This window comes from Polypterus senegalus, chromosome 13, assembly GCF_016835505.1.
Source record: "Polypterus senegalus isolate Bchr_013 chromosome 13, ASM1683550v1, whole genome shotgun sequence".
NCBI classification, from domain to species: domain Eukaryota; kingdom Metazoa; phylum Chordata; class Cladistia; order Polypteriformes; family Polypteridae; genus Polypterus; species Polypterus senegalus.
This window is the reverse complement of record NC_053166.1, coordinates 140,267,018-140,281,001: the sequence shown is the minus strand read 5'-3', so window position 1 is coordinate 140,281,001 and position 13,984 is coordinate 140,267,018. Positions and strand designations below refer to the sequence as shown.

Sequence of the window (13,984 nt, the reverse complement as noted above, 5' to 3'; positions counted from 1 at the left end):
TTTCCTATCAGTTTAAAACACAAAGCGTACTGCATTCATGTCCATAGATCACATAACATAATTAAAATGTATTGCCTTTTGCTTAGTTGCTGCTTCAAGTGTATTGAATCATTCCAATCATTCCAAAACTGAATGTGATCAAATGACAAATCTGTGTCAAAAGGTTGGGTAAGGGGTGTTTGAATCACTAGTGTCTTGATCCAGTGCTAAACATGGGGAATTCATAATGCAGGAGAAGCTGATCTGTCATCTCATTGAACTGGTGGCATCTGGAGATGTAAGTGACATCTTCATTCTCTACTGTGTTGACTGGTTGCTGGAAGGGCCCAGTGTAGTAGAAGCAGCAACAGCAGAAGATTTTCTGACTGCTACTGTAACATATCTAGAACACATTCAAGAGCTAATGTCCAGGAGAGGTGCAGCATATAATTATGACAGAAGACATTGGTTATTAAAGTTTGTCTACTTAACTTATGTGAAAGCCGGAGCATTTTCAATTCTTTATTTTCTTCATCAAATAGGCAGATATCACTTTTTCCTTTTTTAAAAGCATTTTGTCAGGGTGATATTTTGTGTGATGTGCGATAGAGATTATCTTAGACCGTCACACCACTGTTAATATAGGCAGGCATAAGCACCTGGCATAGGCACACTACAGTTTCAGTTGCTTGTGCTGGCTACCTATAATCTGTTTTGCCGACAAGAGCGTTTGTCAGATAAATACAAGAGAAAAATACTGAACACAGAATGCACAAATTGAAATAACATCTCTCAAGTTAAACTGTGATCCTAATCCATAATTGAAATTTTACAGAATGTTTTGCTGTCTGTTTTAAGGATGGACGATGTGCAAAAGAGAGCGTTGCTTATAGTAGGAAAGTTTCTAGTGTTCATTGAGTCATCCATTTTCTTATCCGGGCATCGTCACGAGGCAGCTGGAGCCTATCCCAGTGAGCAATGGCTGCAGGCAGGAACAACCCCTGCATAGGGTGCCTGCCAATCACAGGGTGAACACACACATGGGCCAACTCACCTAACCTGCATATCTTTAGACTGTAGGAGGAAGCCCACATAGACCAAGATGCACACGCAATACAGGGAACACTCAGAATTTGAACTCCAGACGGAAAGGTAGCAGAGCTAACACTGCATCACCATTTTGAGTATTCATTGATTATTATCATATTTAAATTGGTTTTGGCCTTTGAGTAAAAAATATCCTTTATTTGAGACTTATTTTAATAAAATAGTGCAATTGTTGCGGGGAGCCAGGACCCCCTGGCAACCTCTATCCATGGTCACCGGGTGCCAGAGCCTAGACCAGCAGAATAAGAAGTAAAATAGAAACTGAACGGGGTGACAGTCCATTGCAGAGCCCACTGAAATACACACCCAGACTTGCATGGGAGCAATTTAGAGTAACAAGTTAATCTAAGCACTCTGCGTCTGGGAATATGTGAGGAGAAATGGAGTACCCAGAGGGAAACCTGTATATACATGAGAAGAACATGTAAACCTCATATGTCCAGCAACTAGTTGCAGCATTTGAATCCAGTATGCTAGATCAGAGACAGCAGCAGTAAACACAGCACCATCATGCCATCCTACACATACTGTTGAGTCACTAATATGCTGAATTTCTGTGAAGGAGCAACAAAGGAAAAATCAAAGAGGTGCATATGACATCATTTATGTTGATTTTCAGAAGGCGTTTCATAAGGTGCCACTTGAAACGTTAGTGATCAGACTAAAAGAAATGGAAATTCAGGGTGCAGTCTGTAGTTGGGTATAAAATTTGCTCAAACACAGGAAGCAAAAAGTTTTGGTAAACATTTTCAGAATTAGGCAGTGTTAAAACTGGTGTCCCTCTGGGATAAGTGCTGCAGGCTCAGAGTTTTTTAATTCAAATAAATGATCAGGACAAAATATATATTTAATAACCTAGTTATGTTTGCAGATGATACCAAACTAGGTAGAAGAGGAAATAATGGATAATCAGCTAAACTGTTAGAGGAGGATTTGGACAGCACACAGGTCTAGGTAGATTTGTGTCTGATGAAAATTAATATAAGCAAATGGAAAGTACTAAATAAGGGAAGTAAATATGTTAGATTGGAATACACAATGATAGATCTGAAACTTGAAAGTATACCGTACAAGATGGACCGAGGAGTTTTAGTGTACTCGTCACTCTCTATATCCAGTGTAGAAAAGAGATAAAGAAGACAAATAGGATGTTATGTTATATACTGTATCACAATATGTAGTGTACAATGCAAGGGAGGTTATGCTTTTGTTATATAATACAGTAGAGGTCCCACCTGGAGTACTGTATGCAGTTTTGTTCTCAATATTCCAATTAAGACATAGCAAGACTAGAGAAAGTTTAGATAAGAGCAACTGTGCTGACTCTAGGACTGATAGGTATGAAGTATGAGGAGAGACTGCAGGACCTGAACTTTTTCATTTTAGGGAAACTGAGATTAAGAAGTGATGTGATTGAAGTATATACAATTGTGAAAGTAATTAGTACAGTAGATTTCCATATGTTACTTTAAAATGAATTCTTTAACAACAGCATGGGAACACACTTGGGAACATGTTAAGGCAGATTTTGCACAATGTTAGAAAGTTTTCTTCACAAAAAGAACCATAGACACATGGAATAAATTCTCAAGTAGTGTGGTGGAAAGTAGGATTTTAAGCACCTTTAGTACTTGACTTGATGTTATTTTGGACTATCTAGATGAATATCATGGATGAGCTATTTGGGCTGAATGGCCTGCTCTTACCACAACTTTTCTAAGGGTGTAATACTCTAAAATAATACAGGTTGAGAATTGTGGAGCCGACCCGGACACAGACAGACGGACATGTTGTTCTTCACCACCACACGTATTTTATTTACAATATTTACAAATATATATGGTCACTAAGACCCACTGTCCACAAGTGCACAAACCCCTGGCCACTCAAATGCCTTTCTTCGGGCCGCCTCCACTCTCCTCTCTTGCCTCGTCCTCCTTCCACCCGACTCTAGCTCACTGAGTGGTGGTGGCTGGGCCCTTTTATAGCCCACCCGGAAGCGTTCCAGGTGATTAACCACCTGGTCCTAATTGCACTTCCGGGTGGGGCTGCAGGCTCGTCCAGCTGGGCTGTGGGAAGCAGGCAGCTCCCCCTAGTGGCCACGCCGGGCCCCAACCAAGCTGTGGAGGACTCCGTCTTCCATGGAGCCCTCGCGGTGGTTGAGAAAACACCGTCGGCCAGGGAGGCTGCCACCAAGCGTCCCGGGGGAGGTACTGGACTGTCCATGGTGGCTCCCCCGGAACATAAGCAGCAGGGGCGTCCCTGCCGGGCATGGGACCCGGCTGTCCTTCACAGTATCCATAAACTGAATTCCAAAATGCTGACGCTGACTTGACACCATCTATGTTTTCTGCAATTTGTTTTTTTTTCACTCAATGTTAATGGGGTGGAGTGGTGGCTCTGGGGCTAGAAACACCAGAAATGACTCTACTCTTTAACCTGCACCTGCAAGCACAGGAAAACTTGTGGGTTGGTGGCAGGATTGGCACTCCAGCCACTAAAAAAAAATCTCACACTGTTCCAGTGTGGTGCTGAGGTGTCACTCACTGCAGTTAGGTTCCAATATAGGGGGTTCATCATGTGGTGAGTGCGGAAACACACTATCGGCACATGCTGCTAACCTCTCTCACTCTACTGAAGTGAACAGCCTTACATGCAGATCCCATACAGCTTTATTCAGTCTGAGCTTCTCTGGTCTTCTGTGAAGCACTGAGAGCCACAAAGCTACATCACACATTTTGACCACCATTGATGGGGCCAGGAGACTGTCCCTTGTGAAGCGTCTTAAAGCAAAGACTCATGATCAACAATCAGGGTTGGGATCTCCATTGATAGATGGGGATAGATTGGCTGTTTCAATATGTTGTGCAAGGGAGTGAGAGAGCGAAATGATAAAATTTGCTTGGCAGTTCAAAATGCTGCATGGCATCTGCTGTCAGATGTATAAAAGTGAATTTTCTTAAAAGTTGTATACACACATTTTGTTTCTTCAGTGCAAATATGCAATGGCTGACTTAAAACAGTCCATACTAATAGTCTGACAGTAGTCTAACAGGCTATACTAATAGTCTATACATCATATTTCATCATATCACTTTTGAAGTTTAATATGTTTGTCACATCAACGCACATTATAATAACTGCTTGGTGATATGAATTATAATATGTGTGAGTTGTCATTTAGCTGCTTTGGCTGCATTTCCTAGTTGATCGAGAGTGTCCTCAAGATATCTTTTTATATATATATATATATACAGTATATAAAGCAGTAGTTATTTATTTCATCATCAAGTCCTTCCATGAAAACCCTAAATACAAAGAGGACTGTTTCACTTATGTTAGGTAGATTGCCCAGAGGGGACTGGGCGGTCTCTTGGTCTGGAATCCCTACAGATTTTATTTTTTTTCTCCAGCCTTTGGAGTTTTTTGTTTTTTCTGTCCACCCTGGCCATCGGCCCATACTTATTCTGTGTTAGTTAATGTTGACTTATGTTTATTTTTTATTGTGTCTTCTATTTTTCTATTCTTCATTTTGTAAAGCACTTTGAGCAACATTTTTTTGTATGAAAATGTGCTATATAAATAAATGTTGTTGTTGTTGTTATTTCACAATTTAGTACAGAATAATTCTGCCCTCATCATGCATTCTGTTTCTTGTAAAATATAAAACTGGGATATACAGGGTGCCTTCAGTTTAGTAACTTTGTAATGTACGCAATCTGTGCCTCATTTACACATGGAATAAATTCTCAAGTAGTGTGGTGGAAAGTAGGATTTTAAGCACCTTTAGTACTTGACTTGATGTTATTTTGGACTATCTAGATGAATATCATGGATGAGCTATTTGGGCTGAATTGCCTGCTCTTACCACAACTTTTCTAAGGGTGTAATACTCTAAAATAATACAGGTTGAGAATTGTGGAGCCGACCCGGACACAGACAGACGGACATGTTGTTCTTCACCACCACACGTATTTTATTTACAATATTTACAAATATATATGGTCACTAAGACCCACTGTCCACAAGTGCACAAACCCCTGGCCACTCAAATGCCTTTCTTCGGGCCGCCTCCACTCTCCTCTCTTGCCTCGTCCTCCTTCCACCCGACTCTAGCTCACTGAGTGGTGGTGGCTGGGCCCTTTATAGCCCACCCGGAAGCGTTCCAGGTGATTAACCACCTGGTCCTAATTGCACTTCCGGGTGGGGCTGCAGGCTCGTCCAGCTGGGCTGTGGGAAGCAGGCAGCTCCCCCTAGTGGCCACGCCGGGCCCCAACCAAGCTGTGGAGGACTCCGTCTTCCATGGAGCCCTGCGGGTGGTTGAGAAAACACCGTCGGCCAGGGAGGCTGCCACCAAGCGTCCCGGGGGAGGTACTGGACTGTCCATGGTGGCTCCCCCGGAACATAAGCAGCAGGGGCGTCCCTGCCGGGCATGGGACCCGGCTGTCCTTCACAGTATCCATAAACTGAATTCCAAAATGCTGACGCTGACTTGACACCATCTATGTTTTCTGCAATTTGTTTTTTTTTCACTCAATGTTAATGGGGTGGAGTGGTGGCTCTGGGGCTAGAAACACCAGAAATGACTCTACTCTTTAACCTGCACCTGCAAGCACAGGGAAAACTTGTGGGTTGGTGGCAGGATTGGCACTCCAGCCACTAAAAAAAAATCTCACACTGTTCCAGTGTGGTGCTGAGGTGTCACTCACTGCAGTTAGGTTCCAATATAGGGGGTTCATCATGTGGTGAGTGCGGAAACACACTATCGGCACATGCTGCTAACCTCTCTCACTCTACTCGAAGTGAACAGCCTTACATGCAGATCCCATACAGCTTTATTCAGTCTGAGCTTCTCTGGTCTTCTGTGAAGCACTGAGAGCCACAAAGCTACATCACACATTTTGACCACCATTGATGGGGCCAGGAGACTGTCCCTTGTGAAGCGTCTTAAAGCAAAGACTCATGATCAACAATCAGGGTTGGGATCTCCATTGATAGATGGGGATAGATTGGCTGTTTCAATATGTTGTGCAAGGGAGTGAGAGAGCGAAATGATAAAATTTGCTTGGCAGTTCAAAATGCTGCATGGCATCTGCTGTCAGATGTATAAAAGTGAATTTTCTTAAAAGTTGTATACACACATTTTGTTTCTTCAGTGCAAATATGCAATGGCTGACTTAAAACAGTCCATACTAATAGTCTGACAGTAGTCTAACAGGCTATACTAATAGTCTATACATCATATTTCATCATATCACTTTTGAAGTTTAATATGTTTGTCACATCAACGCACATTATAATAACTGCTTGGTGATATGAATTATAATATGTGTGAGTTGTCATTTAGCTGCTTTGGCTGCATTTCCCTAGTTGATCGAGAGTGTCCTCAAGATATCTTTTATATATATATATATATATATATATATATACAGTATATAAAGCAGTAGTTATTTATTTCATCATCAAGTCCTTCCATGAAAACCCTAAATACAAAGAGGACTGTTTCACTTATGTTAGGTAGATTGCCCAGAGGGGACTGGGCGGTCTCTTGGTCTGGAATCCCTACAGATTTTATTTTTTTTCTCCAGCCTTTGGAGTTTTTTGTTTTTTCTGTCCACCCTGGCCATCGGCCCATACTTATTCTGTGTTAGTTAATGTTGACTTATGTTTATTTTTATTGTGTCTTCTATTTTTCTATTCTTCATTTTGTAAAGCACTTTGAGCAACATTTTTTTGTATGAAAATGTGCTATATAAATAAATGTTGTTGTTGTTGTTATTTCACAATTTAGTACAGAATAATTCTGCCCTCATCATGCATTCTGTTTCTTGTAAAATATAAAACTGGGATATACAGGGTGCCTTCAGTTTAGTAACTTTGTAATGTACGCAATCTGTGCCTCATTTATGCATAGTAATGCACAGTAGGAAGTGCTGCTGATGAAGGAGTTTGGATTATAAATCAGAAAGCTTCTATTTTAGTCCCCATCTCTGACTTACTGTGTGACTCTGAGCAAGTCATTTAACCTGCCTGTGCTCTCATAATAAAATATATGTAAACAATTGTAACATATTTCTGTCAAAAGTCTGTACTTGTAAAATGACTTGAGGGTGTGTGCACAATACATAGGGTGCTAATGCAGTGAATGACATGAGCTGAATTACATTTCTATTAATTAAAATGAAGTTTCTTGATCTTTATGTTGGCTCTAGAGAAGGGTGATATGTTGCTGAATTGCAAGTAATAATTTAACTTTACTCTGTGCTTGTGTCAATGCTATTGCTACTACAGAATTGTATTAATTATAACATTTTACACCACATTTACCTGTTTTTTTATTCAAACATAGCTGATTATAAAACTAATTTATCCAGGAAATGTACATGCACCTATTTTTGTTACACAGATGTTATTTGTTTCTTCACTTTACAGCTGCTTCTTACTTGAAACTGTTTAGAGGTCAGTGGCATGTGGGAATGCTGGTGGGATTATGTATCCTTAGTACAGTATATTTTTATTCACACTTGTGTCTTGATTTATGTGTATTCTTGATATATCTTTGGGATGGATGGAGTGGCCAAATATAAGAGACAAAGTGTAATTCTGAAGTTTAAAATGCTAGAACATTTAGTGTAGATCAATAACAATACTCTAAAAGGCAACAATGTATATTATCGTGCACGTTAAACACTGAAGTTTCTTAACAATAAAGATAATATGAAAGATGACTTATGATATGACTAAAAAGTGACCTCTTGGAGACTTTGAAATTCGACCTTTGTTAGTAACAGCGGCTGTGTGTGTGAGTGTCCCATCTGGTGTCATTTCCTGCCTTGCTCTGGCCTTTCATGACCTTGAATATCCTGACATCATATTTGATAACCAAATTTTATTAGGCCTGTGGTGGGCTGGAGCCCTGCCTTGCACCCTGTGTTGGCTGGGATTGGCTCCAGCAGACCCCCATGACCCTGTAGTTAGGATATAGTGGGTTGGATAATGGATGGATGGATGGATGGATTTTATTAGGCTAATTGTAGCCACCAATCAGTTTTCCTAGCAGCACTGAATGTAAAATAGAAACTGATTTTAGGCAGGTGTCCAACGTTCTGAAGGCAAACACTTTGACATACTGGGTTAGTTTAGAGGTACCAAATAACCTGTCATCTTTAGGAAGTGGTTAAGTGGGTGCTGGATCTGCAGAGATAAACCACACGTAAACACCTCCCACAAGCAGTAATTTGTCTGATAGCAGAACCCAGGTCCCTGAATGGACATGTGATGAAAGATTGCTAATTACAATGCTGTCCTAATCCACTAACAGCGTGAGAGTCATTTGATTATGATTGTTAGCTATGCATTGTTGAATTTAGTTTGCATTTTGCTGAAGCATCAGAAGAAAAATCATGTAGCCAGTCAAATCTGAATGTAGAAGGTCAGTGATGGTTATATATCCAGGATGAAAATGCATTTCTTTGAATATTTGTGAACGTATGTGCAAATATTGTATTTTTAGTGTAATTGTATATTTCTATATTTTAGAGTGTTAAAACACCTATTTTTATTTTTTTAAGTCGGTAGACTATTTATGGTTACTCAAGTTTGAGTTATGCCACTTAATTTGTAAAGTATGCTTACAAAGCAGCACTTTTTACTTGAGCAAGACACATCTCTGAATGTTAATGTATTCATTAGTACTTATCATTCACACTCATGTCTGTTAATCTGAAATTAACATTTCAAGAAATAAGTGATCTGCTCGATGTAGGAGCTAGATCAGAAACTATGATTTAAAAAAAAAAGTACACAAACATTCCTTTTAAATGTTTGAAACGGAAAATTTCACTTATCACCTCTGTTAAAAGAAAAGCTGAAGTTCATCAACAACCCCAAATTCAACACTCACTTTGAGACTAGTGAAAATAAAAATGTGCAGCTTTCAAGAGCTGAGTATGCCCAGTTATAGCTTGAACAAACAGGATGTGCCTTTTTATCAGGAGTTTGTGAAATATATATATATTTTTCATATCATGCCACCCACCCTCAAACAGATTATATTGCAAAAGAACACAACCCCTGTTATATTGTAAAATTGTGTAGTGGTATAAAACCATATTTATTCACTGCACCTTAATATTTCTAAGTATAGCTGAAATATACCCATGCATTTACTAATTTTGTCTTTGTGATGTAGTGAGAACTCAAGCAAAGTGACACCCATTATAGGCTAACTAAAAAGACTACAGGCCCCTTCTTCAGGCTAGATGTACATTTTGCCTGAAGAAGGGGCCTGAGTTGCCTCGAAAGCTTCCATATTGTAATCTTTTTAGTTAGCCAATAAAAGGTGTCATTTTGCTTGACTTCTCACTACATTCATAATGGCTAACACAGTACAACACCCTAGTACAACAGATGTAAAACATTTTTAAAGCCTAAAGATCTGCTTTACTTTTGATTACAGTATTTACAATATATGGATTATTGCAATTGAATTGGGTTTTATTGTGCTAATTGCTGATGTATGTTGTTTTTTTTTTTGTGAAAGTTAATTTTAATACACATAAAATCAATTTTTAATAATCCAGATTTCATATGCAAGAAAATTCTTACATATGCAATAAGTCAACCTGTTTGTTTTAGAGTCGTAGGGGTTCTTCTTTCTTCTTTTTTTAATGTCCAGAAGAGGGCAGTGTATGACAAGCAGAAATACAGTATTTCAATTTGTTCCATTCTGGCATTTATTCTGGCATGTAAGAAGAGAGGAGTAGTAGTATTTTCAACACTGAATACACTATTATCTAAATTAATTATGTTCTTTATTTAACATTAACCATTTTAGTAATTTTTTAAATTTCCCGTTATCCTTCTTTTATTTTGAAACACATGACAATGAGTTATGACTCCTCCATGGTTTGTACCCACTAAGCACACTGTGAACTTTGACAGTGTCCTTTAAAAAGGGAAGTCTTCTGTTGCACAGTAGCAATGTGTTATCAGCATCTCTTATCTAAACTCATGTGATTTCAGCATAAACAGCATTAAACGTTATTGGTTTTGTATTTTCAGATAAAGCAACTGACCCAACTAACAAGGAGGAAAACTGGGAAAGCATCAAAAGCTTTTACGAAGAAATCAACAAACAACCAGATGGGTAGGCTTTTAAAATGGCTTGTTTGTATTTTAGTAAAAGTGTAGCACTACTTTTACCAAAAAAATTTTAGGTGGCCCACATTGGCCATTCATTATATTGTATCATATTTTATATTGTAAACATATAACTAGCAATGGGGGGACAGCAAATTGAAAGGGATGAGGTAAAACATTTATTGTTTTATTTACTGGGCATTATTATTTTACTATTAGGTAACTATTGGCTATGACCTGTAGAGACAACAGGGGGTTCATGACAGAAATAAACTGAGCAGAGTGCCAGACTACTCCAAGGCAGATACACTCACTTGCCCCAAGAGTCACCAGTCAGCGTCTCCTATATACTGTATCGTTGAGGAGACTAGGGCTTCTGAAGAAGATCCAGGCAGATATGGATACAGTGTGAAAACTGTGGTAAAATTTGAACACAGGTTTATTGAGCCGTCAGGCTGCTCTGCTAACCAGTGTGCCAACTCACAGTACATTACTTCTCCCAATACGTTACATATAGCCATTAAAACAGTCAACATTTGCTACTTATAGAAGATGCTGTCCTTCACATGCATTAAGCCATTGCAGATAAACCAAAAAGTATTTGTTCTCCATTTCTTAACACTTATTACTGTGACAGATTCCTTGTTGTATGTACTAACCACAAAAAAACTAATAGTCCAGAAAAATCATGTATGGACATACAGAGCATTATGTATATTACATTACTAAATAACTTTGACTTTCATACTCAAACATTCCAATCAGCTGCCCTAGTCTGTATATGACAGCAGTTTTGGTATTCATAGTTCTTTCCTTTGTGTTTTATGCACCTTTGAATAGAGGCCTTTTTTATCAAACAAAATTCACTGTCATCTACTGATGTTTTAGCCTTATCCCTTTATTTAGATAATTCTTAATATAGGTCATGAATACAGTTGAGTAGACTGTTTCTTATTGAGTTGGATTTTACTGTGAGATTGCTACATATGATCTGTCCTTCACTTAATACAAATTTTATTTGATAAAAGTGTTTTGCATCCACTGTGGTTTCTTAGGATGCTTTTCTTTAATAGTCTAACCATTCTCTGTAGATTCTGTCATTCTCTGCCTCTGCTTTCACTTTCTTCACCCTGTGCATCAACACACGTAAGCCATCTCTTTTTGCATTAACATAATTGAGAAAAAAAAACTTAAACTGCCTTTAGCACCTTTTTGTGACGAGAGAGATTTTTTTGACAACTACCAGAGGGGTTTTTTTACAGGTCATTATTATTCTATTGCACTAAACTACAGCATTTTTAGTGGCAGCATGTCTAAGTCTTTACAGAATATCAGAGACTTCTGGGTTCTGTTTTTAAACTTGACTATGCTAGTTACGTATTTTTCAATAAAGCTGAATGCATACACTCCTGCAGTTTTCTGTATTATCCCCAGGACTCTCTTCAATTTAGTAACATTTGTGGATGGTAGACCATTTTCTGTATTGCGGTCACTAAACTCCTGTATTTTCTAAGACTGACCCATAAAATGTGTATTTATTCACCACTATTGCATGTATTTTTGCTCATAATGTAATGCTTCGTTTCTCTCCAAAACTACGACATCTACGTGACTTCCTATTGAACCTCTTGTAAAACTTGACGCATTTTACAGAGGCTGGTTTTCATTAAAGTTTATCAGCCAAAACATAGTGTTTCTTTCTTTCTTTTAATTTTTCTGCATGGACTTAATATCTGGGGCAGCAATTCAATGCAGATTAATGCACACTGACAGATCCAGTGTTCTGTGTTTGAATCTAAGCCAGACATAGAATATTTTTTTTGGTTTATCAAAACATTTTCAGTACACATCAGTCTTAGATGTCTTTTTGTTTTATTTTCTTTATTATACCATGTTTTGTCCTTTTTTGTAACTCTTCTTTTACATTAGCTAGGGACAATTAGCTACATGTTTTGTGAGTACTGGGTTTTTTCCTTTTAAATCAATCTCCATCAGTTTAATTTTTGTTGTGCCAAGCATTCTAAAATACCCTCAGTTTCCTTAGTTACATTATGAATCTCATTTGTGGTGCTGTAAGTCTTCACACAGAGGATTGCAATAAGATGGAGCAAACTGCCATTTCTTCCACTTAAAGGGGAGACTCTGATGTTTATAAAAATCTCTGAATGACATACTGAGACAGCTTAGCTATTAGCTAATTTAATACATTGGAGGAACTGATTGGTCTATCACTGTTTGTAACATTTTTTTTCTTCATTTTTTTCATTTTTTTGCTTTGCCACTCAACAGCTTGTTAATATGTAAGTGATGAAAGGAATAATCACTTTCATTGAACTTTCCTTTGTCTTTAAATTGACTCTCTGAAATGTTCAACACTCTGTCCTGTTTACCTAAGTTTGATCTAATCTTGAACACAATGAAAACTCAGTCTCTGCAGTGTATGCTATAACTACACTTAAAATAAATGAATCTCTGATAACTTGTATACTTACTCATCTTGCAAAAAGTGAGCCTGGATAGAAATTGTATTTCCAGATAAAATCGAGTCTTTGAAAATAATATTGACTACCACAGCTATGTGCTATAAATGCCATGGTTTTTCCTTGCTTTCACTAGAGCTTATGGTGGTATGGTTTCCCTGTTAAATGGCATTGACTTGTGTACATTTCTACAAACTGCTTGCCCATTTGTGACGATGTGGGTTCTGGCTCCACACTCCCATCTGATATTTGGAAGCCCTTGAACCCAACACCGTGGATAATGTCACCGAGTGAGCTAAACAGTGAGACAACATTTGAGCAAGGGAATGGTTAAAAAAAAAAGTGCATAGTGCTTTTATTAAAATAGTCAATCAAAAGCAAACAAAGTGTTCAATAAATAAAGTGCGTTGCTTCAAAAATAGTTCCATAAATAAATAATCCAATAAAACGTGGAGGTTAAAACAATAGAAAAAACAATCCTTTTAAAATCAGAGGTTAAAAGTTCATCCAGGAAGCAGTCTTTAAAAACAAACAACAATGCCAAGCTCGGTGCTTCTTTTCCCGTTAGCGTCTCACCTGCTTCTCCCGGTTGGGCTTTGCAACAGGCGAGACGCTCTCAATGCAGTTGACCTTCTGCCTACTCCTCCTGCTACTGTCAGGCGCCTTTCCGATCCTTGGCTCCGGTCGGCTCTCCCTGACAGTGACTTGGGAATCCCCTAACGGCCAAGGCTCTCACGTTGGGGACACCACGTCCCAAGTCCCGACTCCCGCTACCTTCCGCGGAGAGTACTGCACCTTCCGGTCACTCCCGCCCCTGCAAAACAAACTCTGCAGGAGCGACCACAACCACTACTTCTCCCAGGTGTTGGCCAAACACCCAGGCTGCCTTCAGCTGCCTGCGAGCACTAGCTCGCCTGCTTCCTGCTGCACCGACTTGCTCTCTTCACTGCTTCCTGTTGCAACCTCCCTTTCCTTCTCTCTTTCTTTCCTGTTCGTTCTTTTCTCTTTTTCCTTCCCTCCCAACCGACTCACGCTTCTTTTTATACTGCGAGGGGCCATAGCAGCTGCAGCATATTAGCCACGGGAACAATCACGGATGTGGGCAGTTCCTCACCTGTGCACTCGGTGAGAAACGGCCACACTGCAGATCGCCCCGCGGCTTGCTACAACCACTACGCCCCCTCACGAAACCACGAGCACGGTGATTAGTTATTTAAAAACTGGCCCTTACTGAGAGCGCTGTGGACCTGCTATACCACACCATGTTTAATACTACC

General features: G+C 39.2%; 1 protein-coding gene across 1 annotated transcript in view; it reads left to right on the top strand.

Moving 5' to 3' along the window:
- The window catches only part of LOC120542215 (ADP-ribosylation factor-binding protein GGA1-like), a 59,155-nt gene that overhangs the window by 1,503 nt on the left and 43,668 nt on the right, over window positions 1-13,984 (top strand). The window contains exon 2 of the mRNA XM_039774513.1: window positions 10,150-10,234. Within this exon, the coding sequence (XP_039630447.1) occupies window positions 10,150-10,234 (85 nt within the window). The remainder of the gene's footprint in view (window positions 1-10,149; window positions 10,235-13,984) is intronic.